The 27375-nt window shown below is 41.0% G+C and overlaps 1 protein-coding gene across 6 annotated transcripts; it reads left to right on the top strand.

Moving 5' to 3' along the window:
• Positions 1-52: 52 nt before the first annotated feature.
• On the top strand, positions 53-27375 carry LOC119185942 (uncharacterized). 6 transcript variants are annotated; one of them, XM_075877949.1, is made up of 7 exons: positions 53-155; positions 14528-16189; positions 19864-20038; positions 21632-21794; positions 22114-22237; positions 22346-22523; positions 23216-27375. In XM_075877949.1, exons 2-7 carry the CDS (start codon positions 14721-14723, stop codon positions 23744-23746), a joined length of 2640 nt encoding a protein of 879 aa, XP_075734064.1. In that variant the 5' UTR covers positions 53-155; positions 14528-14720; the 3' UTR covers positions 23747-27375. The 6 variants fall into 6 exon arrangements, with proteins under 6 accessions (XP_075734064.1, XP_075734060.1, XP_075734061.1 ...); XM_075877945.1 differs by lacking the exon at positions 53-155 and adding an exon at positions 263-504; XM_075877946.1 differs by lacking the exon at positions 53-155 and adding an exon at positions 3873-3934.

The following is a 27375-nucleotide window of genomic DNA, read 5'->3' as shown; positions in this document are numbered from 1 at the left end:
GCTGAACATTTAGCCATTTAGTTTTGTTGGTTCATAGAGAAGTGACTGGTTAGGCTTGTCTTCCGCAACAGAAAATAGTCTACGTAGCATAGTCGTGAAACTTATTGTTCATGTTCTGCTAATTCAAGAATAGTACGTCAGAGTCTAGCTAATTAGTAAGTAATCTTATTATGCTTGTTGTATTGATCTTTTAATTTAAGTGTGCATAATGTGCGAGAGATTTTGACGCGGACTAATCGTGCGTAGTTCGGCGGTTCGGCCAAGCGTCCGCGCACGGTGTTCTCTGCGTGCATGGTCTGTGCGTCGGTGCCGGTTGATGCGGTCTGTTTACATTCGAGCATGACGCGGGAGCTATGAGTTCCGCCGCTGGACCCGCTTCAAAATTTTTAGTATTGCGTTCCTTTCATTAAGCACAAGTGCCGGATATCGTGCTTTCAACGTCTGATCAAAAATGAGTTCTGCTCAGCGAGAGCCGTTGAATATCGAATTCTCGGAGTCTACTGAGTAAGTTTTGCTCAAAGCGATTATCTTTTTTATTGTGCGGTATACTTGTATAGTTAATTGAAAAGTGACCTTAACCATGTCCTGCGTCGGCAATATCGCGATTTGGAAAGCCGGCGTTCGAAGGATGTGTTACGCCCTTGGAGCGACGTTTACACATTTTTTTGCTTGTTTATTTGCCTTTACCAAGTTGCTCGCATGTTTAAAGCCGTGTTTAATGCGGGGCAAGTTGTTTTCACACAACACGCGAGGAGCGAAATATCGGAGATTGCCGGTGCAGTACTGAGCCTTCGTTTTGTGTACTTACGCTCATTATTCCAACTTTCGATTGTGTTCACAAGTGGCAGCAAATCTTATCCGTCTCCACGTTTGGGAGTTCTCTTGCTTTTCCACTCGAGTGTGCTGTCTGTAAGCATGTGTATATAACGGTTATGTATGTATACTACGTCGATGCCTTCCTCACTATAGTTGTCGTTTTGTTGAAAAGACGACGAAACAAGTTCGCTTGCTCTGAAGGCTCGGAAAACCTGTTTGAAGCGCCCGCCCACGGTCTGCAGGTTTTCACCGTCTGCTCGCTGCCGCAACGTCCTGCGGGCGGTCTTCAATTCCGAACTTTGCACGCGTATATTTGAAGGTGTGCTTGACAGCTGGATGTTGCAGTGCTCTCGTTACGGCCCAGGGTTCCGTTGATAAACATTGTTGATGGACCGCTGTAGTTTCCAACTTTTGCTTGTCGATGCTTCGAGGACACCCGCGTGGAGGTTGGTTGCCTTGGGGTCTGGATTGTAGCGCGATTACGTTTATCTTGTCGGTTGGTAGCCGTAAACACATCGTGTCGCTCATAACCGATGGTGCGGCCAGTCGGCCGAGCGTCACGCCAGCGGGGACGAACGCCCCCTAAAGCGACGTCAACGACGAAAATTGTCGCGCATCTGTCTAGTGCTTTTGAAACTTAATTTGTGAATGGCTGCAATAGAATTCGACCGTCTAGCCTTTTTCTCGTACAATACTGAATTGGTTTGCCCGAGCTGATTGCAGAAACGAATTGTTGTGTTGGTCGTTAGTTTTATTGTATGCGCTTTTTCTTCTAGACAGTGTTCCTTTTGTCGCCGATGAAGCGCCAAGGATGATCGAGTGACAGTTGTATGTTCTGTTGTGTATATATGCACATGACTCTGCAAACTGCATTTTTGCCGGCTTAATGCAAAGCATCCATTGACACTTCGTTTTTGGCCGTGATAAGTTTGTTAGCTGCACTGTTTGTATGTGCATGAAACACCCCCTAAATTCAATCCACTGGACCAGACTTGAATTTGATTGAGTTTACAGAACTGTTCAAACATGATGAGGACAAGGGTACGGACATGTGCACTCTGTGTACACTTTGTTATCACAAAATGTGCCATTGGCCAGAATCAACCAGCTCAAATAATTGTTGCTGTGCTTTTTATTTTTCACAATACTTAGGATGTATATTTTCTAAGTATTTCTGTTGAGAATATCTAAATAAATCTCAATAAAAACTACAGCTGCCATAAGGTGTCGGCATCCATCCAAACTATGGGTGAAGGCACCCAGCTAGTCTGGAATAAAATCGTTCTGAACTGATTTTCCATGCAAATCTAATTTCATACGAGTGTTCACATTAGATCTGAAGTATGATGGTTCTTTGGCCCTTCTAACATTAAGCATCATTAGGTATTATGGCTATTTAGCTGAGGATAAACACACTAAAGCATTCTCTAGGCCATGTATGCTTGCCACCACCTAATGTAACGTTTGTTTGTGTTGATTCCATAAAATGACTTTTTTTTTTTTTTTTTAGGGAAAATTGGTCTTGTAAATGGCTTCCTTATATAATACTTCTAGAATTATCAGAACTCCCGCATGGTGTACTGGTGGCTAAGGCACTCTGCCAATGTGGCCGCATTTTCGATAGAGGCGAAAATATAGGCCCATGTGCTCAGATTTGAGTGCACGTTGAAGAACCCCAGGTGGTCGAAATTTCCGGAGCCCTTCACTGTGCCGTCTCTCATAATCATAGGGTGGTTTTAGGACGTTAAACCCCAACAATTATTCTGTATGAAAGTTATGAAATACTTGTTTTTTTGCCATTTTTGTGCTGTTATCATATAAACAAAGTGCTTTCCCGGGTAATTTATTACTGTCGGGTCGAAATTGAATTTCTCCCCACATATCGTGATAAACCAGTACCGAAGCTCACATTTCAGACCACTGTGTTTATGGCTTTTTTCTTTGTTTACATAATATTGTCTTTGTTTCCTATAGGCTCTAGTTTGCCAGAGGTATTGTAAACATAAGTAGGTTACTGACCCTATGCTCTTTGATTGTATCAAAGTAGAATTATGATACAAAAATTTCAATGTTTTAGAAACTATGCATGCAACTTCAGAACCTTCCAAAAAATGCAAATTTATAAAATTCATTTGGTACGTAAGCATGCATAGGTGAGGTGACAAATGCATTTCTGTTTTTTTTTTTTATAGTAGGGGAGGGGAAGGAGGGGTACCACATGTAACTATTAAGTGGTTTCTGTACTTTCTGGATAACTTGTGGTGGCAGTTGCTGCCTATTTTCGTTAATAAGTCAGCAGCACTAAATTTGCAGTCTTGCTGCAAATAAGCAGTTTGCTGCAAAAAGAGAATAGCGCATCCTTCCTCATATATATATATATATATATATATATATATATATATATATATATATATATATATATATATATATATATATATATATATACAAGGTAGGTATAATAAGGTGGGAAAGTATATATAAGGTGGGAAAGGTGGATATAAAGGTGGGATTTTTGAAAAAGAGTAGTCCTTTACGTCACATACATAAGGTGGCCTGCGTTTACAAGTGCGATTCCAAAATCAGCTACCAATTTAAAACTTTTTTTAAAAAAAAAACAAAATGACTTGCGGTTGTACAATTTGGCACATATCACTGCAGAACTGACGAGAACACATGTTCAAAGTTTATTGAAAAAACGCCGGAGTTTTCATTTAACAGCGGCCTCTAGTTTATATATATATATATATATATATATATATATATATATATATATATATATATATATATATATATATATTGAAAAAACGCCAGAGTTTCCATTTAACAGCGGCCTCTAGTTTTTATTTACTATATATATATATATATATATATATATATATATATATATATATATATATATATATAGTAAATAAAAACTAGAGGCCGCTGTTAAGTGGAAACTCTGGCGTTTTTTCAATATATATATATATATATATATATATATATATATATATATATATATATATATATATATATAAACTAGAGGCCGCTGTTAAATGAAAACTCCGGCGTTTTTTCAATAAACTTTGAACATGTGTTCTCGTCAGTTCTGCAGTGATATGTGCCAAATTGTACAACCGTAAGTCATTTAGTTTTTTTTTAGAAAAAAAGTTTTAAAATTGGTAGCTGATTTTGGAATCGCACTTGAAAACGCAGGCCACCCTATGTATGTGACGTAAAGGGCTACTCTTTTTCAAAAATCCCACCTTTCCCAGCAGGCGGATGTAGCGCGCGCTTTCTTCTACGAAGTGACAACAACGTGAGAACTGTTCAGTTTGGTCAGCTGCATACAGCGTGTTAGTCGTCGGGTCTTAGAATATTGAGCAACGAGGAAATTAATTCGATGCATGTCAGATGCTTCACGCACCGGCAGATCAAAAACAAAAAGCGATGCTTCCGCGCTCAGATAGCAGCTGCAATCATCATTGAACTTGTCACTGATAAGTTCAGACGAGCTATCACAGCTTGGTTCCACGTCAGATGACATCGCCAACTTGCTTTTTCACGCTGTTTACACCCTGGCCAACCGTGGCAGGGTGCATCGCATAGAGGAAAGAAAAGCTGAGGAGAGGCCCTATCATATCCCAATGCATTGCGAGAAGTGTGGTGGAAGTGACGTCAAATTTATGGGGCAAACAAACCGGTATAGGGCAAACAAAACAGCAGACGCTTCGCGGCATGCTCTTAGCGCTGGTTGGCTTCTGCGCGGACTTATAGTCCTGGCGTAAACTTAACGCGTATTGTATGGTTTGCATGCAGTAAAATGTTGCGAGCACACCTTTCTCAGACTGTTAGTGCATGGCAGGCCTGAGCGTGGCGTCCTGAAATACTTCATAGAGTGTTTTTGTGCAACAGCACAGAAAGCACCGGTACCTGCCGTAATCAAAATCATTCAGCCCCTGCATCATCGTATTCGAACTCACCCGGCAGTGACTTTCGCGTTCTGCTCACCGTAAAGCCTTTTTTTTTTGTTTTTCTCTAAGCCAGATTTTTCGATCGACGGGCCGATTAGCATTTTTTTGCTCATATATAGTGTCAGTGTGGCAATGCACGATTTTGAGAGCCTATTACGTGCAACACTAGCCTAGCACTTGACGTACTTCACTTCGATAAGAAGGCACCACTATACGCGATCGTACATGTAAAGTGTTTAGTTCCAGTGCGCACACAACTAACACGCAGCGAGCGCACACCGTACAAAAAATACACACTTAGTGTAATAACAAGTAATATTTATTGTCCTTTCGTATGAACGAAACAACTTTTAAAAACGTGCCACAATGCCTACAACACTGAAAACGAAAGTTCGCGTGTGTTCTCAGTTTACACAATGAGTAAGAATCAACGAAGCGTAGAGCTGAGAGCCCCGTATGCAAATACCATACATTATTGATCAATAGTGAAGCAAACATGTGTGAAAAGTGCCACAAGGTACACGTAAAAGTGCACGCGATTCGCTACAGCTGGGCATTGCACAGCTTTCCTAAAAAACACCCAAAAGAAGCAGCGCTTGTAAATTGGCTCGCCGTCGGCAGAGAGCACCTACTACTCCGCTGGCACCGCTTTCAAGGCCGCTGCGGCAGCTGCTCGCCGGTAATCGCGAAGTGTTTATCTGGTTCTCCGCTAGGAGGCAGTGCAAGTGTTCGCGATGCGGATGAGGGGGGGCTGGGGGAACTGCAAAATGGGTTTCGTAAACAAAGGAGGTTGGAAGACAATCAGTTCTCACTGACGCAGTGCATCGAAATAGCAGAAAAGGTACACAGGCCCCTGTGGCTATCAATTTGGGTATCAAGGGAGCGTACAATAGTGTGGTTCAAGAGGCCTTGTGGGGAATACTGGACACACTAGGTGTGGAGGATAGAGTCACGAAGCTCTTAAAGGATATCTATAAAAGTAACAAGGTCGATATAAAATGGGAAAAGCAGGTATCCGAGCCCACAGAGATAAAACGGGGGCTTAGGCAGGGGTGTCCTCTGTGACCCTTGTTATTCATGATGTACCTACAAAAATTAGAGACCAAATTATAGTGGAGTGGACTTGGCTTCAACCTCTCTTTCGTCAAACAAGGAAAACTCATTGAACGGGCACTACCAGCATTGATGTACACAGATGATATAGTGCTAATGGCCGACAACAAGGAAGATTTGCAGAGATTGATGGACATCTGTGGTAATGAGGGAGATAAGTTACATTTGAGATTCAGTAAGGAAAAATCTGCAGTCATGATTTTTAATGATAATTAAGGTAGTGAGCTTACGATACAGGAGGTCACGGTAGAGATAACAAATAAATACAAATGTTTGGGCATATGGATAAGCAATGAGACCGAGTACCTAAGCGAATATGAAATATACGTAACGACTAAAGGAAACGGGAATGCAGCGGTGATGAAAAATAGGGCACTGTGGAATCACAATAGGTATGAAGTTGTGAAAGGAATTTGAAAGGTGTCATGGTTCCTGGTCTGACTTTTGGGAATGCAGTCTTGTGCATAATATCAGAGGTTCAAGTAAGATTAGAAATTAAGCAACGTGGAATAGGTAGGCTTGCTTTAGGAGCTCACAGAAATACACCAAATCAGGGAGTACAAGGTGATATGGGATGGACATCATTTGAGGGCAGGGAAGCTAGCAGCAAGATAAAATTTCAGAAGCGATTGAGAGAAATGGGGGAGGAGCGTTGGGCTAGGAAGGTTTTCAGCTACTTGTACATGAAGAAGGTCGATACGAAATGGAGGAAGCGAATCAGGAAATTGACTGGTATATACTTAGAAAAGTGCAGGGGGCCAAATCAAAAAGAACTATCGGTTAAGAAGAAGGTGAAGGAAACGGAGACTGACATGTGAAGAAAAGCATGATTAAAAAGTCCGCACTTTAGATCTATCGAACTTTTAAGCAGGAAATTGCCAAGGAAAGGATCTATGATAATACTCTGGGTAGTTCTCTACTGTTTGAGGCCACGGCGGGAGTATTGCGAACCAGGACTTATCGGGGCAAATACGAAGAGGTAGACACGGTATGCAGTGCATGTGGAGAGGAGGAGGAAACTACCAAACACCTGATAATGTTCTGTAAAGGACAAGCAGAGTTTTTCAAAGCACTGGGGTTTAAGGACAGCGAGGGAAAAATAGACTTTAAATAGGCAGGAGGAGGTTATCTGATTGGTGGCTACAATCAAGGCATGAGTGAAAATAACTCCTTCACTGCAAAGTACCAATGCTTAAATTCACCAATTAAAGGGAGAAAAAGACAAATCTAGTTTTTGTTAACTAAGTATTACGGCTAGGTGGCGTTAGCCGCCACCCGATCTAAAGGGTACAGCCATATCAATCCATCCATCCATGTGGTGGCTGCACGAATATGACATCATGGCCTCTCCTTAGTTTTTCCTTCCTCCATGGTGTACCAGATCTCGTGATGTCGTCCGATAGCCACCATGGACGACGGAGCAGCTCCAGGTGTCGGTTTCAGTTTTGACTCACCGTTTATTGCCTCAATAAAGTTCTTGACAAATGCCTGGGCAAAATGAACCACCCAAGCTTTTACAGAACTGTCAATACTCTTCGAAAGCAGCATTATCTCAGTATGGTCGAAAATGCACCGAGTTGGTCTTTAAGGAATTGAGCGTATAGCAGACTCATAATGCAGAAAAGGCAGAGACACTTAGTGACCTGGCATGCATCATCAAGTCAAATAGCCTTAGGAAAACCGCCAAGACGAAGTAGCAGGCAGTGGTTGAAAATTCAGAAAAAGCAACAAGGCGTTGCATAACTTTTTCTTATTTTTTCCTATCTGAATAAAAGTTTGCAACTTCTGTCATACTGAAAGTGATTATCTATTCAACATTAAAATATTATGATAAAAAGTTGTCTAGAAAGCAAGTGTCATTGGAGCCATGCTTTTGATGTCTGCTTCAGTGATGTTGCCCTTCTTCGATGAATTCTAGTTGTTTCAAGTCTATATCCTTCCCTGAGCATGTGTTAGTTGGGTTTTTAACAGACAATGTGGTCTTCGAAAATTTGCACAAATAGCCTTGAAAGTTCTTGGAAACCCTTGAATTTTTGTCGTGTAAATGAGCATAAACCCGGTCTGAGGCATGTTTAAGCACCAGTTTTTGCTCTGATCAGCACTTTTTGCCAACTTGCCTGTAGCATGACTTGCATGACCATTCTTGCTCTTGTGTTGTATACCCCGAAAATAGTAGCCTCACTCCTCATTTGGAATCTCTAGGCTTTTGTCATTGTTGCTATGTGTATTAGGTGTACTGGCATCTCTCAAAGGCCAACTCCGGCGATTTGTCTACCATGTGAGAATAATGGTGATTTTGTGTTCCTGAGACATTCTTGTCACGTGCCCGATAGCCGTAATGCTCAACAAATTCGAAGAAAATTTTTAATTGCTGAAAGAAACGCAATATCCAAAGCGAAACCCAACAGAGTGGGCTTCTATGTGGGATGTAATCATTTGCCCGAACCTGCCTGATGGCGCATAATGCCTTCCAGATGGCACTACTTGTCCACCGCGATCGGCGCTGTTATAATGAATATATGGTGAATCATGTGTGGCTCACATTGCAACACCACTTGCCACCTATTGCACGCCCACCAACATGGGAAATGAAATCACATGCTCTACATTGAAGCGCCGGCCAAACCCACACAATTCATAGCAGACACTGCAGTGACACATCAGATTCATCACTTCCACCAGGCAAAACTCAACATCACACACACAATGTAGCCAATAATTCTGGCAAGCGAGGTGAGCGTTTCAAGGCAAGCTATAAAATTCATTTAGAAAGAGTCTTCGAAACTCTCAAGCTTGCAATTTGGCATGAATGGTACAAATTAGCAGATGAATGTACCCAGTGAATTTCATTGAGATCCATTGACCTAAAAAAACTGCCGGAGTTGGCCTTTAAAGGGGAACTCCGGCGTTCTTTCGATGTTCACTGATTTCAAAAAAACTTTAGGCCCGTGTACTCAGATTTGGGTGCACATTAAAGAACCCCAGATGGTCGAAATTTCCGGAGCCCTCCACTACGGCGTCTCTCATAATCATATGGTGGTTTTGGGACGTTAAACCCCACAAATCTAATCAATCTGATTTCAAGAAAACTTTGAATATATCTTCTCATTGGTACAGTGGTGATATGTACCAAATTATACAATCGTAAGACATTAATTTTTTAAAAAACAAATTTTAAAATTAGTAGCCAATTCTGGAATCAAAGTTGTAAACGTGAGCCACCCTCTGTATGTGACGTAAGGGCCTACTCTTTTCCAAAAACGCTGTCTTTCCCAGCACACGGATGCGCGTGCTTCTTCTACGAGGCAACGACAATGCAAGTACTCGCCATAGACATCGGGTTTTACAATATTGAGCAACGAGGAAATAGATTTGGGGCATGTCAAATGCTTCCGTGCTCAGATAGTAGCTGCAATCATTGCTGAACTTGTCACTGGTAAGTCCAGACTAGCTGGCACAGCTTGATTCGTGTCTGATGATATTGCCAACTTGCTCTTCGCTCATCAGAGTTAGCACGTGAGCTATATGTTTACACCCTGGCCAGCCATGGTGGAATGTAGCGGATCTCGTAACGTCATCGGTGACGGATTCTCGTGATGTTATCCGATACCTACCATGGATGGTAGAGCAGCTCCCCATTTCAGTTTCTGTTTCAACTTGTCGTTTATTGTTTAATTAAAATGAGTCTGGGCAAAGTGAACCGCCCTAGTTTTTGCACGACTTTCAATACTATTTGAAAACAGCATTATCTCAGTATGGTCAAAAATGCACCTCAGTTTCCCTTTAATAGTGTGCTCAGATTTGGGTGCACGTTAAAGAACCCGAGGTGGTCGAAATTTTCGGAGCCCTCCACTACGGCGTCTCTCATAATCATATGGTGGTTTTGGGACGTTAAACTTCACATATCAATCAATCACGTCCCCTTTAATATCATTATGCTTTATCTTGGTTTGTATAACGGGCCTTGCACTTGCCATGTGCACAATACCTTCACCATAATGCCCGTGTACGAGGACATTTTGCTATATTGAGCTTTGCTGCATTTTTTACCTCTCCACAACGAGATATCTGGTGTAGGGGACTGAAGTGCTTATAAATATGCAGCCATAATGCCACTGTTATTTGAAGCTGACAGCCGCTAATAATTTGCTTCAGTTGATTTATTTGACAGTTGATTTGAGTATTCAGAAGGGCAACATCTGTATAACTCTGGATGAACAGAGGTTATGAGCAAGTGGACTGAGATATTAAGCTAATAATAATATAGTGGGGCAGCTGAGAATCATAATACTTGCTGTCATAGTCGTCACCACATGTATGTGGCAAGAAATGAGCCTGTGCAGGAAAGTGTTTTTTTTTCCGCTCTTGATTTTGTACATAACAGATGCCTGACTGTATGCTTGTTCATTGTGTAGTCAAGTTCAGCCCTTAAGACTCATTCACACCTACGACTAGCACCTGTTATGTGACGAAGCAGAGCGGCTGGTCGCTTTGGTCGAAAGAGTGTCTGCTTTGGCTCACTTCTTATCTGCTCAATTTTTCAGTCATGTAATGCAGTCACTAACCTCGAAACCAATCACGTGCGAAGCGGTAGGACGTTCGCTTATTTTGCAAAGCAAGGGTAGTGGAGAATTTGATGTGATGATAGGTGTCGGTGGCGCTACTAGGTGTGAAGATTGCTCACACGACCAGTTGTAGTTGCAGGTGTGATTAAACCTTTAGTATAACTCTGTAAAGTGATGTTCTGGGCTAGTTGATTTAAAAAAGAAACAGCGCACAAAGGAAACTACCTAGACAAGCATTCACTTTCAACTTAAAGTCAGTATAGTGTTTTAGTATAGTGTTCAGTGAATCCTATGAATATATTGTTGTATAATGTTTAGACTAAAATTTATTTAAAAAAAAAATGTGCCTGTTGTAAAAGCAGGAGCTTTTAGATATACATCCTAGTAGTTGCCTTATTCAAAGCTTGATTGTTATCTCACAGAAATATGCAAGTGATGTTTTGTGGGCTCTATAAATCTTGGTGCCATTGGGTTAGGTAGGCTTGATTTGCTTGAAATGCTGAGTATTTTTTTGCCTATGTGATTTGTATTCAAGAAGAGCAACACTCAATGACCATATTACCACATATGAATTAAGAATGCAATTTAGAAATATAGTTCAAGTTCATGGTATCAATACAATACTTTTTTTTTTTTGCACTGAAGTGTTTTGTGCTGCACTCAAGCCGGTTATCAAAACTTGGTTGTTATTGTACCATCAGTACGTTAGTTTCTAGCATGTGCAGAGCCGTCCTCTTCTACCTTGAACACCGCGCCGTGTGGTCAGCGCTCCCCAAAGTGTCTCGCCCGGGCGCTTCAGAAACTGGTGTGCAAGTGTAATGACAGCTGTAGACAGGGCATTCGCCAAGTCGTCTGCTAGAGTGAGGTGGCTCGATTCAATTGTGCCTGCTTTGCTGTGAAGCAAGCATCGTTCTTGGTATGTACGCATACACATTTAGAAGCCGGTGCGGTTCTTGAGAAGTGAAGCGACTGTGTCTTTTCTGCAAGCAATCGTACAAATAGTAAATCTCGTCCCATACGTGAGCAAAACTTTCAAGCCACACTGGCACTGCCATGGCTAAGCGATTCAGCAGAACAGAAAGAATATTCTGGCACCTCACACGACTGTTTTTAATCAGCTCAAAGTTGGGTGCCGTAAAATTAGTAATAAATATATCCTGTAAGGCCAGACATAACATCTTGCAATGTTCCAAAATGTTGATTGGTTACTCACCTGTAAACAAAAAGATGTTACCAGTCGGCTGATCTTGGAGAACTCAAATTATAAATAACATCTATGTGTTACCAATAGCGCTGCTTTCATGTGCTACAGAATTTAACTCGCCAATATTCTGCCCTTATGTACTGCTCAATCGTGCCATTCATGCAGACAAATTAAGAAACGTTCTAATAAAGTTCTCAGCTGCATCCATACGGGGAAATCAGCGCACCAAGAAAGCGTCCATGACAAATCTTTACTGCTCGGAGAAGGTGGCGAATAAAGGTTCACTCCCTTTTAGGGACGAAGCTCCTAAAGCCATTAATTTGTTCATGCACGTCTGTGACCGGTTCGTAACCACCTAGTTGTTTGACTCACTCAGTAGGTGGCGCTTGTGTGAGTGGCAGACGGACAGACAGATACACACACGTATGGAAGCAAGAACGAATGGACAGGCGGATGTGCGGACAAACGGGCGCTTCGCTCCACTCATCATTCATTCACTCCGTGGATATGCTGTGATCTTTTGTTGCTGGACGACACAAGGCCCGCGTATGGCTTCATATCTTTTTTGGCTCAAAACGTTAGCCTGCTGTGGCAAATTTTCTGTAAACCTTGTATTCGTAGCACAGTCACCCCCCCCCCTTTTTTTTTGTCGCTGCGTGACAAAAGGACTGAATATGTTCGGTAGTACTTCATTCCAATATTGTCTCCCAACTAAAGGACCATACGGAAAGTGCCAGAATGCGAAAAACGACACATCGTAGATTTATACCTGAGGGAATATTCGCAACCTGCTATACCTGCGATCACAAACCGTCCTCTTGCAACTGTGAACTGAATTGTGTATGAGGTGAGGTTTATTACTTGTACCATCACTTGCGGAAAAGGCACAGTCGCTTCGCTTCTTGAGAACCATCATCATCATCATCAGCCTGACTACGTCCACTGCAGGACAAAGGCCTCTCTCATGTTCCGCCAGTTAACCCGGTCCTGTGCTTGCTGCTGCCAATTTATACCCGCAAACTTCTTAATCTCATCTGCCCACCTAACCTTCTGTCTCCCCCTAACCCGCTTCCCTTCTCTGGGAATCCAGTCAGTTACCCTTAATGACCAGCGGTTATCCTGTCTACGTGCTACATGCCCTGCCCATGTCCATTTCTTCTTCTTGATTTCAGCTATGATATCCTTAACCCCAGTTTGTTCTCTAATCCACTCTGCTCTCTTCTTGTCTCTTAAGGTTACACCTACCATTTTTCTTTCCATTGCTCGCTGCGTCGTCCTCAATTTAAGCTGAACCCTCTTTGTAAGTCTCCAGGTTTCTGCTCCGTAGCTAAGTACCGGCAAGATACAGCTGTTATATACCTTCCTCTTGAGGGATAGTGGCAATCTACCTGTCATAACTTGAGAGTGCTTGCCGAATGTGCTCCACCCCATTCTTATTCTTCTAGTTACTTCTATCTCGTGGTTCGGCTCTGCGGTTATTACCTGCCCTAAGTAGACATAGTCTTTTACAACTTCAAGTGCACTATTACCTATCTCGAAGCGCTGCTCCTTGCCGAGGTTGTTGTTCATTACTTTCGTTTTCTGCAGATTAATTTTAAGACCCACCTTTCTGCTCTCCTTGTCTAACTCCGTAATCATGAGTTGCAATTCGTCCCCCGAGTTACTCAGCAATGCAATGTCATCGGCAAAGCGCAGGTTACTAAGGTATTCTCCATTGACTCTTATCCCTAACTGTTCCCATTCTAGGCTTCTGAAAACCTCCTGTAAGCACGCGGTAAATAGCATTGGAGAAATTGTGTCCCCCTGCCTTACACCCTTCTTGATTGGTATTCTGTTGCTTTCTTTATGAAGCACTATGGTAGCAGTTGATCCCCTGTAGATTTCTTCCAGAATGTTTATATATACTTCATCTACGCCCTGATTCCGCAGTGTTTGCATGACGGCTGATATTTCTACTGAATCAAACGCCTTCTCGTAATCTATGAAGGCTATGTATAGTGGTTGGTTATACTCTGAGCATTTCTCTATTACCTGATTGATAGTATGAATGTGGTCAATTGTTGAGTAGCCTGTTCGAAATCCTGCTTGTTCCTTTGGTTGATTGAATTCTAATGTTTTCTTTACTCTGTTAGCAATTACCTTTGTAAATAGCTTGTATACTACAGAGAGCAAGCTGATCGGCCTGTAATTCTTCAAGTCCTTGTCATCTCCTTTCTTATGTATTAAGATGAGGTTAGCGTTCTTCCAAGTCTCTGGTACTCTTCCCGTCAGGAGACACCTCGTAAACAGGGTGGCTAGTTTTTCTAACACAATCTGTCCTCCGTCTTTCAGCAGATCTGATGTTACCTGATCCTCACCAGCAGCTTTGCCCCTTTGCATGCTCTCCAAAGCTTTTCTGACTTCTTCTATCATTACTGGTGGGGTGTAATCTGGGTTACTGCTAGTTCTTATAGTATTAAGGTCGTGCTTGTCTTCTAAATTTGTGTGCGCACATAGCAAGAGTGATGCTTGCTTTACCGTAAAGCAGGCACAATTCAGTCGAGCCACCGCGCTCTATAGCAGACAATGCGGCTAAGGACCCACCTCCAGCTGTCATTGCGCTCGTTTCCGAACTGTCCGGGAGAAGCACTCCGTGCAACGCCGGTCACACAGTGCAATGTTCAAGGTAAAAGCGTACGGCTCTGTACAAATAATGAGACTGACATGCTGCCTACTACCGAGGTGGATTCATATTTTTTCTTAAATGTAATAAATGCTCACAACTTATTTAATTAGTGGTAAGCATAATTTCATGGCTACTGATGTGTTTAGGCAAAGTGAGTTTTGTGAGAGATTGCAAAGAGAAGTAATAGTGTAAACATTGTTGCACATTCTAGGTTTGAACGATGGCAACCCCTTCAAAAGGAAATCAGCCAAGAAGATCTACCGGAATCTTTGGTGATTGAAGATGACCTTCATTCCTTCACTGATCCTTCAACTCCCCGTCCTCACTGTGATAATTCAGTTTGCATAGTTGAAGAGCCAGCAAAGGCAGCACCATCTGAGGCAGCAGTAAAAAATGATAGTAGAATGCCTAGTACAGTTTCTTTCACCTACACTAGCACAGATCCAAAGTCCAGTGATGGTTGTGAACTTGAAAGCTTCTCTTTCAAAGAAAGCATAATCAATGACCCTATGAAAAACAGCATGGCTAAGAAATCACACCAAGCTCCACAAGCTACAGAGCCATCTTATCCTTTTCCTGTATTTCCCACTGTTCCTGACTTGCAGGTGGATATATCTCAAGCGATAGTTGCGAGTCAGTCAGATAAATACAGGTCAAATACCAATCCACAAAGTCTAGGTGTATACCAGGACGATAGGAAGCACTGTGTTCGTCACTCTCAGCTTGCATCTGATGATTTTAATGACTATTATACCAAAATGCTGAGTGCTAAAAAGACGCAGTCTCTGCAGGAGCCCCCGCTCTGTAGTTCCTGTTCACAGTCGATGATGCAATATGTCTCTGCAATCCAGACACTTATCCAGCAGCTCAGTGTAGACATTATTGTGAAAGGCAAAGACCCTCCAGACTGTAGCTGGTGTGCACGGGAGAGACTTGCATCCTTTCAAAAAACTTGGGTTCCTCCTCCATTGGGAGGTGACTCTTCAGTGGTAGCCAACAGTCTTGACCATAAGGATGCTAAGCATCCCACGGGCTTGCATAATCGGCAGGCAAATGCTGCTTCACCAGAAGCTCATGCATGGCAGTGTCCAGAGTCAACTTCGTCAATGCCTGTGCCATACTCCATTTCTACTCAGAACAACAACAACAACAACAACAAGAGGCATTCTGAACTCTTGTATTCAGCCGAACCTGTACAGAACTTTCCAGACAATGGAAAGTTTTATAGTGAAGGCACTGCTTCATTTCACTCTCAGCCTCCGAGTTTGCCTGCTGGCCAGGTACCAGACATGGCTGTACCCATGAACAGTCTTGCTATAAATCTGCTGAGCAGTGCCCTCGTTCCAACTGGTTCGGAGCTGTCAAATGTGCCTAAGCAAGATGAGCTGAGCCTTTGTGCTCCTCAGCTTCCAGAAGTGCAATATGTCATATCACCAGAAAATGGCTTGTCACCTGCAACTTCACAATGCAATGGAGGTGTCGTTGAGCCTTCAAAAAGTGATGAGGTCAGATTAAGTGCTCATTTCACTGAAAGTGGAGAACTCCTGAACTTGGTCAAGCGACCTTCGGAGCTCCAGCTTCATAACCTTGGGTCAAACGTCCAAGAAAATCAGGCAGGCAGTGGATTACCTCCAGCAGAACATAGTGGGGTTAGACGGAAGTCATCTCTTAGTTCAGATTGGATGACTGATCTGGTCCAGCCGCTTATCCCAGAACCAGCGGTGCCAAGTGTGCAACATGAAGCTTATGTTACCATGGCAAACAATGACCTCAGTGCCATGCTATGCCTTGTCTTGGGAAACTCACTGTGGCTCTCCAAAACCTCTCGGTCTCTTGTCGTCTTGGTGACTGATGGAGTGTCTCATGCATTCAGGTTGGTTGTGCATGCGTACGTTTGTTCATTAGTTTCACACTTCAATTTTATTCACTAATATTAGTACCAAGAAATGCTTACTTAATACTACCAGTGATGCACCTGTGTTTCTTTTAAGCTATGTGGCAAAAGGGAAGATTAGCAATTTAACTTTTATAAGTCATCAGTGGTGTCTTTTGTTTGGATTGCAAATTAACTACATCTTAAGTTAACATGCCTGTGTATAGATTAAAATAAAACCAAAACAGCAGCTATTGAGAGTATGTGTTTTTAATAACATTGAAAGCATTTTGTGGATGTTGCTGAACATAAAGCTCACAACATTGTTGCAATAAAATTTATCATCACTTACTCAAGTCTAAGGGCACCGAAATGTGTTTGGTCAAGAAATGGCAGGAAATGGAAGTAGTGAAAACTTTCTGCTTCCTGAAGATCTCATATTTGCCAGTGTGTGCAAGTAGCTCCTGCAGGCATGCATGACAAGCACCTTCCTCCCCTTTACACGCACACACACCACATGAATAAGGTTTTTTCAAATTTAGTTGATATCCTCTATTGTGACCTTATTAAAATGGGGAAAGTATTTTAAATTATACGATTCAGACTAAATTATACACTTGAAGATTTGATTGTTTACTACAAGAAAATAGTTACAGCAATAAACAACAGCAGAGAGAGAAGGGAAGATGTGATCCACTAATGTATTAGTAACTAAATGTTGAAAAACCACCTTTAATATAGTACAAAACCCAGTGCAGTGTTGTTGTTTTTTTCTGTCTAGAGCATGTTTTTTTAGGTTGAAGGACTAGCTTTGCTCAAGTAGCTTTTCTTTTCCACAAAAAGTATTGATGGTGCACTGGCGCATGAGCCCATGTTTCCATTTACAGCCATGGCTTCTAAATTTTCACATTTCAATTTGTTCTGCTGGCATTGTGTGCTGTACAGACTTGTTCCCAAATACGGAAAGGTCACGTTGACAGGCTAAATATGCACCAACTATTCCTACTAAAGTATTTCAGACATTGTTCTGTTGTCATAGTTAAGGATCATTAATTTCAATTAAGCAACAGTAGCATGTGTACAATGTCCCTGGTGTATGCCACACTGGCCACATAATCATTTCAGTTGTCAAAATTTCATTCATCAATATGTGCATTCAGCTACTTTGTGCTTTCACATAGTGTCTGATTGAAGGACTCTCACCAGGACAGTATTGTACCTCAGTTGATTTAGAATAGATTCTATAATAGGCCTAAGTAATTATCTAATAAAGGCTGTATATAAAGTTTGACAGCGGTCTTGCTCATTGTCAACTGGCAGCTTTCTTGTTGAACAAATTTTTTCCAATGCTGTTGCTCATGTCACATTTTTGTTTGTTTGTTTTCATGATTTCGTATAAAATTTACTTAGTGTAGTTAAGCCCCGCCACGGTGGTCAAGTGGCTAAGGTACTTGGCTGCTGACCGGCAGGCCGCGTGATCGAATTCCGGCTGCGGCGGCTGCATTTCCGATGGAGGCGGAAATGTCGTAGGCCCGTGTGCTCAGATTTGGGTGCACGTTAAAGAACCCCAGGTGGTCGAAATTTCCGGAGCCCTCCACTAGGGTGTCTCTCAAAATTATATGGTGATTTTGGGAGGGTAAACCCCACAAATCAATAAAATCAACTTAGTGTAGTTAATAAAAGTTATACTTTATAGCATTGTAACTTTTTTCATTGAATTTTTTATGTTTACTAAAGTCATATGTAGCCCTGAGGCCTGCAGCCAGAAATTTTTTCGCGGTGGGCTTACTTGTGGAAGGCCTTTGAAAACTACTATTTTTATTCTTTATTCTTGGTTTTTATTCTTTATTCTCATCCTATTTTTGGGAGGGGGAAGGGGGGCTAGGGCACTCTTTCTGGCTATAAACATCACTGCCCCCTTAATTAATGCCTCCCTTAAAGCCTACAACATATTTTTAAATAAATAAAAATGAAGAAAAACACCATGCCAACCAAAGTAAAAGTATGTACATTCATAAAAGAATGCAGTCTGGCTTCTTCTTAGGAGCCTTGTTCACAAACAAGGCTCCCATTTCCTTTATTCATGTTATTTCTCGGTCAAGCGGAATTCTGTACAACCCTGAATGGAAGCTTGCCCTATAGGTCCTGCTTACACAGCTACCCATAACATTTACCATGACCTGTTGAAGGTATATCTTAGATATATCTTTATTGTACAGTTAATGGTGTAAAAGTGTATTGTAGTTACATCATTGATATAACTTTGCTCTTCATAGAAAGTGTACTTGAATTACTATACAGATTAGCTGGAAATGATGTATCAATGCACTGTCAGTTATATACTAACATAAACAAAGCTTAACTGAAAAAAAAAAAAAAACCTGTCCACCAGTTTAAGCAGTGAACTGAATTACACGATAAAAGAAAAAAAAGGAGGGGGGGACGCACTGCATTCACTGTTATATCAAGCATTAAAGTGGATTTATACATTCATTTCCTAGTCTCATATGCATGTTATGCATATTCAGCCCTTCCGTCTGTCAGTGTTTTCTGCTGAAAACCTTTTCTTACAGTCTGCACTCAGTGAGTTAAGGCAAATACTGTTATTACATTGCAACTCTCAGTGTTGTGAAGGGCTTGAAAGTAGCCCCACTACTAGATGAGCAAGGTCTGCGCTTCTGGTGATGATCGTTAATATAGCTGTGGTCGGTGTACAACTAGGCGGTATTAATATTATTCAGGTTAAAAATAAAGAACACCTCATAATTAAGCATATGTACCTTTTACAACATATTACATAATTGAATTAACCATTGCCTGATTGCTCAAAGTTGACTGCAAATTAATGGTTAAAGCTAGGCTTGTGCGAATAGCGAAACTTGGGTTCAAAGCGAATTCTAAGTGAATAGCAATTTTGTCCGAATAATTTCTGATCAAATTCGAATAGTGTATATCTCATCTTATAAAAACAAATGGCTATGTTTCTCATGACCCAACTAACCTGCACAAATGTCATTCTTTTTGGTTTAAAGGAGGAGGAAGCAACTTTGAATAGTAGCAGGGTTTGACTTTTAGTAGAAGTCATAACCTGTAAAATAATGTTTTAAAATTGATTACACTTGGAGCATGTAAACCAGCATAACAAACTTTTAAACTTTAAAAATGATCAATCAATGTCAGGGTAATACGTTCATTTAACCTCGAAGTAGGGCTTTGCGGCAGTACAGATTTTCCCTGGCTATGTGTTTTCCTAGTTTAAAACATCTTCACTGCAGTGAATTCATCTTTACAGAGAGTTACATGCGGATTGATATACATCTATTCATTCATTTCGAATATTCCTAAATTTTCAACAATTTGATATGTAATCAAAGCAAATTTGAATACAGGAATATTAGCTCAAATATTTGAAACATTCAAATATTCGTACAAGCGTAGTTAAAGCTGTTAGTGTACGAGGAAAACAAAGACTAATTTTATTTCATTGTATGCAGCTTTTTATAAAATTTCTCATTAGATGCAATATGATAACCATAATTTTTTCTATTTGTGATGTGTGCTTAAAAAGATGCAATATAAGACTATTATGGCAATGTTCATGTAATGTTGAATGTCGTAAATAATGTTAAGCAAGCTATCCAGAATGCAATTGCATTTGTGAATTGTTATTACAGACATCTACTGTCATGTGTCTTCAATGTGGTGCTCTCGGTCCGTTCTCTTGGGACTCAAGGTACCACGAAACTTGCTCTCTTGGAACAGCCAGACATCGGCGTGTCATACACCAAGCTGCACGCTTGGCGGTTGACACAGTTTTCAAAGTGTATTTTCTTGGATGCAGGAATGCTGGTGAGCTTTTAAGATTTTGGTCTGTTGTCTTGCATTGGTCCTTGCATGGCACAAAGCAAGCTTTTAAACTTGTGAATTGCGTATTGGTGCAACTAGGAAAGATTGCTTTAGAAGAATGGTACAGAACCAACGGGTCAAGGCCACATTCAAACTGTTCATTCCATGAAGGGTGTAGAAAACTCTTACAACACTGTGTAATGAAGTGTCATACTGAATATCTACATCTTAAGTGCAAGAAAATTAACTGATGTATTGCTCGTGTAGTTAATTTCTCTTGTCTTGATGCAGAATGCTTCTAAAAATTCACATGCCATCCTGTCAAGACTTTCACAGAGAATGTTGATTTCTTATGGCTTTATTTCAGTTAAAAAACAGAGTTTGAGATAGCCGGTTTATACAGTGCTGAGTAAAAGTATTGCTTTTGCATCCCTATTGATGACATAACATTTAACTAGAAGCTGATGAGATATAATTTTGTTTCAGTTCTTTGTAAACCCCTATTTTGTGCATTCTGTCACTGGCCAAAAGTGGTGACTAAGTGCTGAATTCATGATTGCACTTCATGCATTGACTTCAAACATGCCTCACAATATCATGGGAATTTTGTCGCTTTCATGGAGCTACAACTGTTCATCTGCCAGTGCTTATGTCTGATGTGCTACACGAACATAATGCTAATCTGAAGTGAGCAGTTTTATAGGCTGAGCCATTCAGCAGCCACTGAAAAGAGTATGCCTGATAGATAACTGTGCCATACTTTATGTACTACAAGGATTGACCATTTGACCTGAAGGATTTTAAAGGTAGAATATGACTAAACGAGGAGCACTATTATATTGGACCAATCTAATTACACTTGGTGTGCAGCATTTCTTCATGTTTGTCAGAGATGCACTCTGCAGAAGTTTGTAGCCTTTGTGTTTTAATCTTGCCATTATGTATACAAAACATCTTGGATAATATCACCAGGTGACGGGCAGGCACTTTTCTTAATGCAGTTTTAAACTGCCACATACTAATGGAGCATTACTTTTGATGAGTTTATTTAGTGTGCATGACTTGGTGGCCGGCACAGCCATGTTAGAACAACTGGTACGTGCACACTTAAGGAGGAAAGAAAAAAATCAACTAGCTATTAGTGTTCTTTTATTGCACCAATTTTTCACATCAACTATGCAAAACCATTTAACCCGACAGTTTGTTCTTATGTCAGTAGGGTTTGGCATGCATGTTCGCTACTCTGTTTTTGAGCTCACACATAGCTTGGAAGTGACATGTGGACTGACGGGTCATTTGTTCAAGTTTGCAGTGAGACCAGCAATGGCCATGAAGAGAAAGTGTTTTTCTTGCACATAAAAAAAAAAAGTCTCTCTGGAAATGAAAAAAAGTGCATAAAATTACTGGGCTATTAGGATGATGTGGTAGTCTTGTGTTATCCTTTACATAACATAACATGTGTATAATTTGCATAATTTTTTACTACGTTATAATTGATTTCAGCTCAGGGTGATTAGTTCAATGTGTATTTTTCAATCATATGTCAGAGTTAATTCAAAAACTGCACTTTTCAAGCAACTTATTTCCACTTTCCAGGTTGTTCAAAACTGTGATGAGCTGTTTGAACGTGATGAGCTGTCAGCTGTACCAGATATTGGCTGGCCAGACTGCTTTAATAGTGGTCTGTTTGTGTATGTACCATCTATGGAAACTTTCTGGGACCTCATCAGCTTTGCTGAACGCCAAGGCAGCTTTGATGGTGAGAAACGGGTCAATTTTTAAAATTCAGCTTTTTTACAACCTGCACTGTTTCAATGTTCATGAAATTCCTACAACCTGATTAATCAATCAAATCAAATGTGAATATTAAGGATATAAAGATTCGTATTGGATTTAAAATATTTTAATCATTTTATATTCAAATGCAGGGCTTGTGCTTGCTTTTGCAGTTGTAATTGTGATGCCTTTGTCTTGAATAGAATTTTTTTCCCCAAATCACTTGCATATACAAAATTTATTTTTGGCAGTGAAATTGAAGCACTTATGCTATAATTTGCATTTTTCTGTGTCCTTTTCAGGCGGAGATCAAGGCTTGTTAAATACTTATTTTCGAAATTGGTCTTCCGACATAAATCGCAGATTGCCATTTATCTACAATCTTATGGCAAATGTCTGCTACACCTACAAGCCTGCATTTAGGCAGTGAGTTTACATTCTAATATTTAATCTTATATTTGTGGAAGAGTATTCTTTAAAAATCATTGTTCACTTCTCGCATTACTCATTTGGGGCTGGTGTTTCATATTACAGGTTTGGTCGTAATGTCAAAGTGGTGCAGTTCCTTGGTGGATACAAGCCATGGAACGTGAAATTCCATCCTCCCACAGGCACGTTGTCACCTGCTGCCAGTGTACACCCAACATATGCCCAGTTTGTTCAGTTTTGGATTCAGATATTTGTCAAGAGGGTCCTTCCACTCTTCTCTTTGGTTAGTATGATCATGTGCAATAAGAAACTGTTCTCGCTTATTATATTTTGTTTTAAGCTCTTACCAAGTCGTCATTTTCACACTTGTAAGCACAACTGCTTTTCATGCATTGTTTGGAGGGCTGTTAATTGTTGTATGCTTTTTTTCTTTTTTTTTTCATCATGCATTCATTGTTTTCTATTACTAACATGGAGTGAAAATGAACAGGAAGAAAATTGTTCTGTATGCTACACACGCAGGAGTATTGTTTGCCTAAGCAGTATACAGTAAGGGAACACAAAAAGTGCCGACCAAAAATGAAATGGTTCTATTATGCTTCCTTCTGAGCATATGAACTATCGGTCCGTAATATCATTGAGCAGTTTACATTTACATACATAAGATTGTTTCTCTGATCCTGGCACAAGCTATATCAGGCTTGCACACTATGGATTATAATCATACGAAGCACATCAGTATGAGATTTAACAAATTTGCAAATGCCTAACACAGTTCAGTTTCATAAATACCCATTTTTGTGTTGTGATGTATTATCTAAATACTAATGGGCATCCAAAAGTATTTGTGGTGTGGTCTTCCTATTGTCATTAATCAATTTCTTATTCCTTAGTTTTCTGTAAAATTCAACAATGTTGGGTTAAAACACATCTATTTCAAACCTGACAGCGAGGGACAATTGGCTATACTTGCAGACCATACAGAACAAGGTCAACGAGCAGCGCTACACTTGTGCTCTGGACATTCTGCAGCACTTCCCATCGTTCCTTGTGGCTGAGCCAGTGGCGTACCTTCCTGCACCATCTCTTCGTACACACCCCAAGCCCATCCTCTACCTCCCGCCAGGGCCGCGCACTGCTCCTGAATCGACTCCCGAGACATCTCCTCCAGACCCCGTAGCTGTTGGCACAGAGTCTGGAGTTCCTGAGGGAGCAGTGGATCCAGATCATGGTGTTGAACCCGATAAAAATAGTGCCTCTGTTCCAGCTGCACAGAGTGTAAGCACAGTACCTAAAGAGAAAGACCTACCAAAGTATTTGCCTTTAGCAGTAGATGACAACTGCAACATTCTACCCGAAGTCAGTGTGGAACCCAAAACTGTTAATGACTTGTCGGGAATGCTGGCGTGGGAGCAAGGCCGTGCAGACTATATGGGCGAGCACTGCTCAGATAACATCATGGCAAAATTGGATGAACTCATTGGCCCCGGTATCCTGACCAAGTAGAACATATCAATGTAGGCTGCATTTCGATGCCACACTTTAGCCAGTAAACATTAAATCTCGCTGTCATATTTACTATTTAGCGATTTTAGATATATTTTTAAATATGACTTGTATAGTGTACCCTTAAAGTTCAAATGTGTAATGCTGAATTCCAATGACGGAGTCAGAGCAAATCTTTCTGCTTCATTCGGAACACGTGTGTTCCAATGAGAAAGTCAGAGCAAGAGTCACTCCGTGGAGCAGGAAAAGTCGCTCCGCCAAAATCGGCTCTGTGGACGGAACTTGGCCTGATATCCTTTAACACGTTTGACTGCGTGGGGGCGCTGCCATTAGCCGCTTGTTTTGGTGGTACAGACGACATGGAGGAATCTGCAAATTGTGTGGAATTGCTTCCACTTTCGAATAGCGACAGCTTAGAGGCAGAAAAATGTTCCTGCACAAGCGATTCATCAGATAGTGACAGTGACGCTGAAACTGCCACGCACAAGTGGGAATTCGAGATAATTTGGCAGCAAAGGGAATAATGTATGCAAGGTACTCTGCGCAACTTGCCATTCAAAAAATAGACCCTCTATTACTATAACACATACAGCGGCATGTATTATATTCCAATCATTGATCTGTAGGCGTTGCTATACACCATAGTCGAGTGCTCGCGTGCAAAGTCCGTCGGCTGCTCCGACTCTGCTATTAAAATTCAACATAAATCAAGTGCATTTGAGCTCACTTTTATCTGCAACTATTGTAACTGCTACAGGTCTGAGACTTGTTCAAAATGTTTCGTTGAAATAATGTTATTGTGCTGCCGTTCTTTAAACACCACCTTCATAATGCTTCAAAAAAGTAAATGCTAGTGCTCGTCTCAAACTATTTATATTTTGCCTTTGCAGCAGTTGTGTTTCATTAAAGGGGCCCAATATTGTCCTTTTAGAAACATTGTGCATGAACATCATGGAAATTGAGGCCTTGGTTCATAGTTGGCAATACACTAAAACCTGAATACTATAATGAACACCGTTATATTGAAATATTGGTTATAATTAGAGACCAGATTATAGGCAAACGCCTATTTTGTTTCTTGCATTCCTATCAGGCCGCTTTAATATGTGAGCATGAATTAGAGGTTAAGAAAAGCTTTAATAGTGTTTTTATAGTGCCTATAAGTGCCTATTTTGAGAATTGGCATCTATATGAACGCTATTTAACCTCAAATTTTGCTTTCGAGTACAGTTGTAGACCTCTATTCATGTTAACAGGCATATTTGAGCTTTCGGAACTCTATGGGGTGCAACCTATACTCCATCTCACAAGTTCCTTCCTACACTGTCAAGGCTACAAATTCTCTTAGCTAATATAAAGGCGATTACCCTCTACACATGTATTTGACCGCATCGCGCCGTCTAGTCGGCGTCCCCCCCCCCCGGCATTTTCTCACATGCGTAGGGAGCAAGGATGTGCTTCTGTGCAGCCGCAGGACGATGCAGAATGTATGCGAAACTGTGGAGTGTCATCAGGAGAAAGTAGAATGTAGATAAAAAAAGATGTTTACATGGTTTTTATTTTGTTTCTCATTTACTTTTTAATGGGTGCTGCACTAGGTCATATGAGAAATTTTACTTACGTACTGGAAGTTGTTGCGTGCCCAATCAAAAGCTTTGTACCACTAAAAAATTTTAATTGAGTCATCACAAGCCGTGAAAGCATGATGTGAGAATGTGAGCTTGAAGCCTTTGCCACTCGGCCGGTGTAGATTTTGCAAGCCAAATTCCTTCAGTGCCCTCTTCAGTATTGGATCAACTCGGAGCCGGAAGATCACACGACGCAGGAACATCAACACGTCATGTGCACGCAAGGTTGTATTCGCATGGCATGACCATGTCAGGTTGAGCACACAAGCGGTGTTGTGTCGTTATGGCATTCTCTGTATTGTACTGTCGGTTTCTGTGGGTTGGATCTCTCTATGCACACACGTTTGGAGAGGCTGGCATGGATCAAGAATGCCTACCACGATACACAGCATTGCACCGCTGGAACTGCTTCTGGGACAATGCACCGAAGACGCACCGAGCATTGCGAAAGCTGGTACCGGCATGATGCGAGAATGGCAAGAACACCAACACAAACAAAATGAGTCTCGCTCGATACGAAGTTAAAAAGAATTATTCACATAGATTCTGTTTATATATTTTAATATTTTGTCAACCTTCATAGGCAACAGATTGCACAAATTACTTATGTTACCTGTTATAATTCTCTCAATTTCGCATACTACTTTGACGTAAACAAAATCATTCCTTGTATACGTCGTCCTCCATCATGTTGGGGCACATGCCTGCGAGATGCAGGTCAAGCATTCAGTTTGACATTTTACCTCTTTCTGGGTTGCATAGCATTGCAAATCCTGGAAGATGAGATCGTGAGTTCCCAGTGCATGCATTCCCATTGAGTGCTATAAATTCTCAAAACCTTGTAATGGGCCCTGAAGGTGTTGACAGAAGAAAAATTGACTCTGTGTGCTTAGACCAAGTTATTGATTGATATGTGGGGTTTAACATCCAAAAACCACTACACGATTACGAGAGACACCATAGTGGAGGGCTCCTGAAATTTCAACCACCTAGGGTTCTTTAACATGCACCCAAATCTGAGCACACAGGCCTACAGCATTTTCGCCTCCATCGAAAAATGCAGCCGCCACAGCCGGGATTTGATCCCGTGACCTGCAAGTCAGCAGCAGAGTACCTTAGCCACTGGACCACCGCGGCGGGGCAGTTAGACCAAGTTAATACGAGGCAAAAATACCCTTCTGGCCTCGTAGCGTTCTGGCTATTTTGCTCCTGTGTTGCCCTTCTCAGCCATGCCGAAATGACAAAAGACCCAGGAGCGTGTTTATTAGACGGTGGACACTTTAACTTGCCACGATGGACTAAAAAAGGAGTGATCATATTCTGAAAGCCCTGCGAGAGTAAAAATTTTATAACTATGCTGAACCATTCACGCCTTTGTACCTTCATAAACTAAAACATTTGTTTGCTTTTCCTGTCATAAAGATTCCACATGTATTTTTTAGAAACTTTTTTTTCAATTTTGTCAGTTTATTGTGCCTATATTTACGATTTTGGGGACCTAGAACAGTGTTTTTGCCCACCTATCTTTGGCACCTAAAACAGTTTTTTTTAGTGCCTATAAACCCAGCTGCTAGTAATAACGAAGTAAATGAAAAATACCCTTGCAATAGTGTTATAACAAACTTGTGTTTTTGTAAGGTGCTACTTTGTTATAATGAGGTTTGAGTGTAGCTGTGAGCATATATCTTCACTGTTTGCTTATGCCATGTTTTTAGGTGCATAGGTAAACATTTTATACTGTTAATCGGTATGCTTGTGTGAAAGCTTTGCTTCCTTCCTGGCCTGTATACTGTTATCTGCGACAGTGTCCAGTTTTTGTGGCTTCTTTCTGCGGTAGTGGGTTTCGGGATAGAACATTTTTGCTCCGTTTCCAAACAGTTACTGCAGTGTAATATTCATTATGCTAGACCTATCTGAAGAGATATAAAGGCAGTCACTATTAACTAGACCTTCAAGCAGTCTTCTAGTATTCATATTAATCAATAAAATGTTCAGCCACAA

Source organism: Rhipicephalus microplus, chromosome X, assembly GCF_043290135.1.
Source record: "Rhipicephalus microplus isolate Deutch F79 chromosome X, USDA_Rmic, whole genome shotgun sequence".
NCBI classification, from domain to species: domain Eukaryota; kingdom Metazoa; phylum Arthropoda; class Arachnida; order Ixodida; family Ixodidae; genus Rhipicephalus; species Rhipicephalus microplus.
The sequence above is the reverse complement of the archived record's forward strand: the minus strand, read 5'-3'. Positions and strand labels throughout refer to the sequence as shown.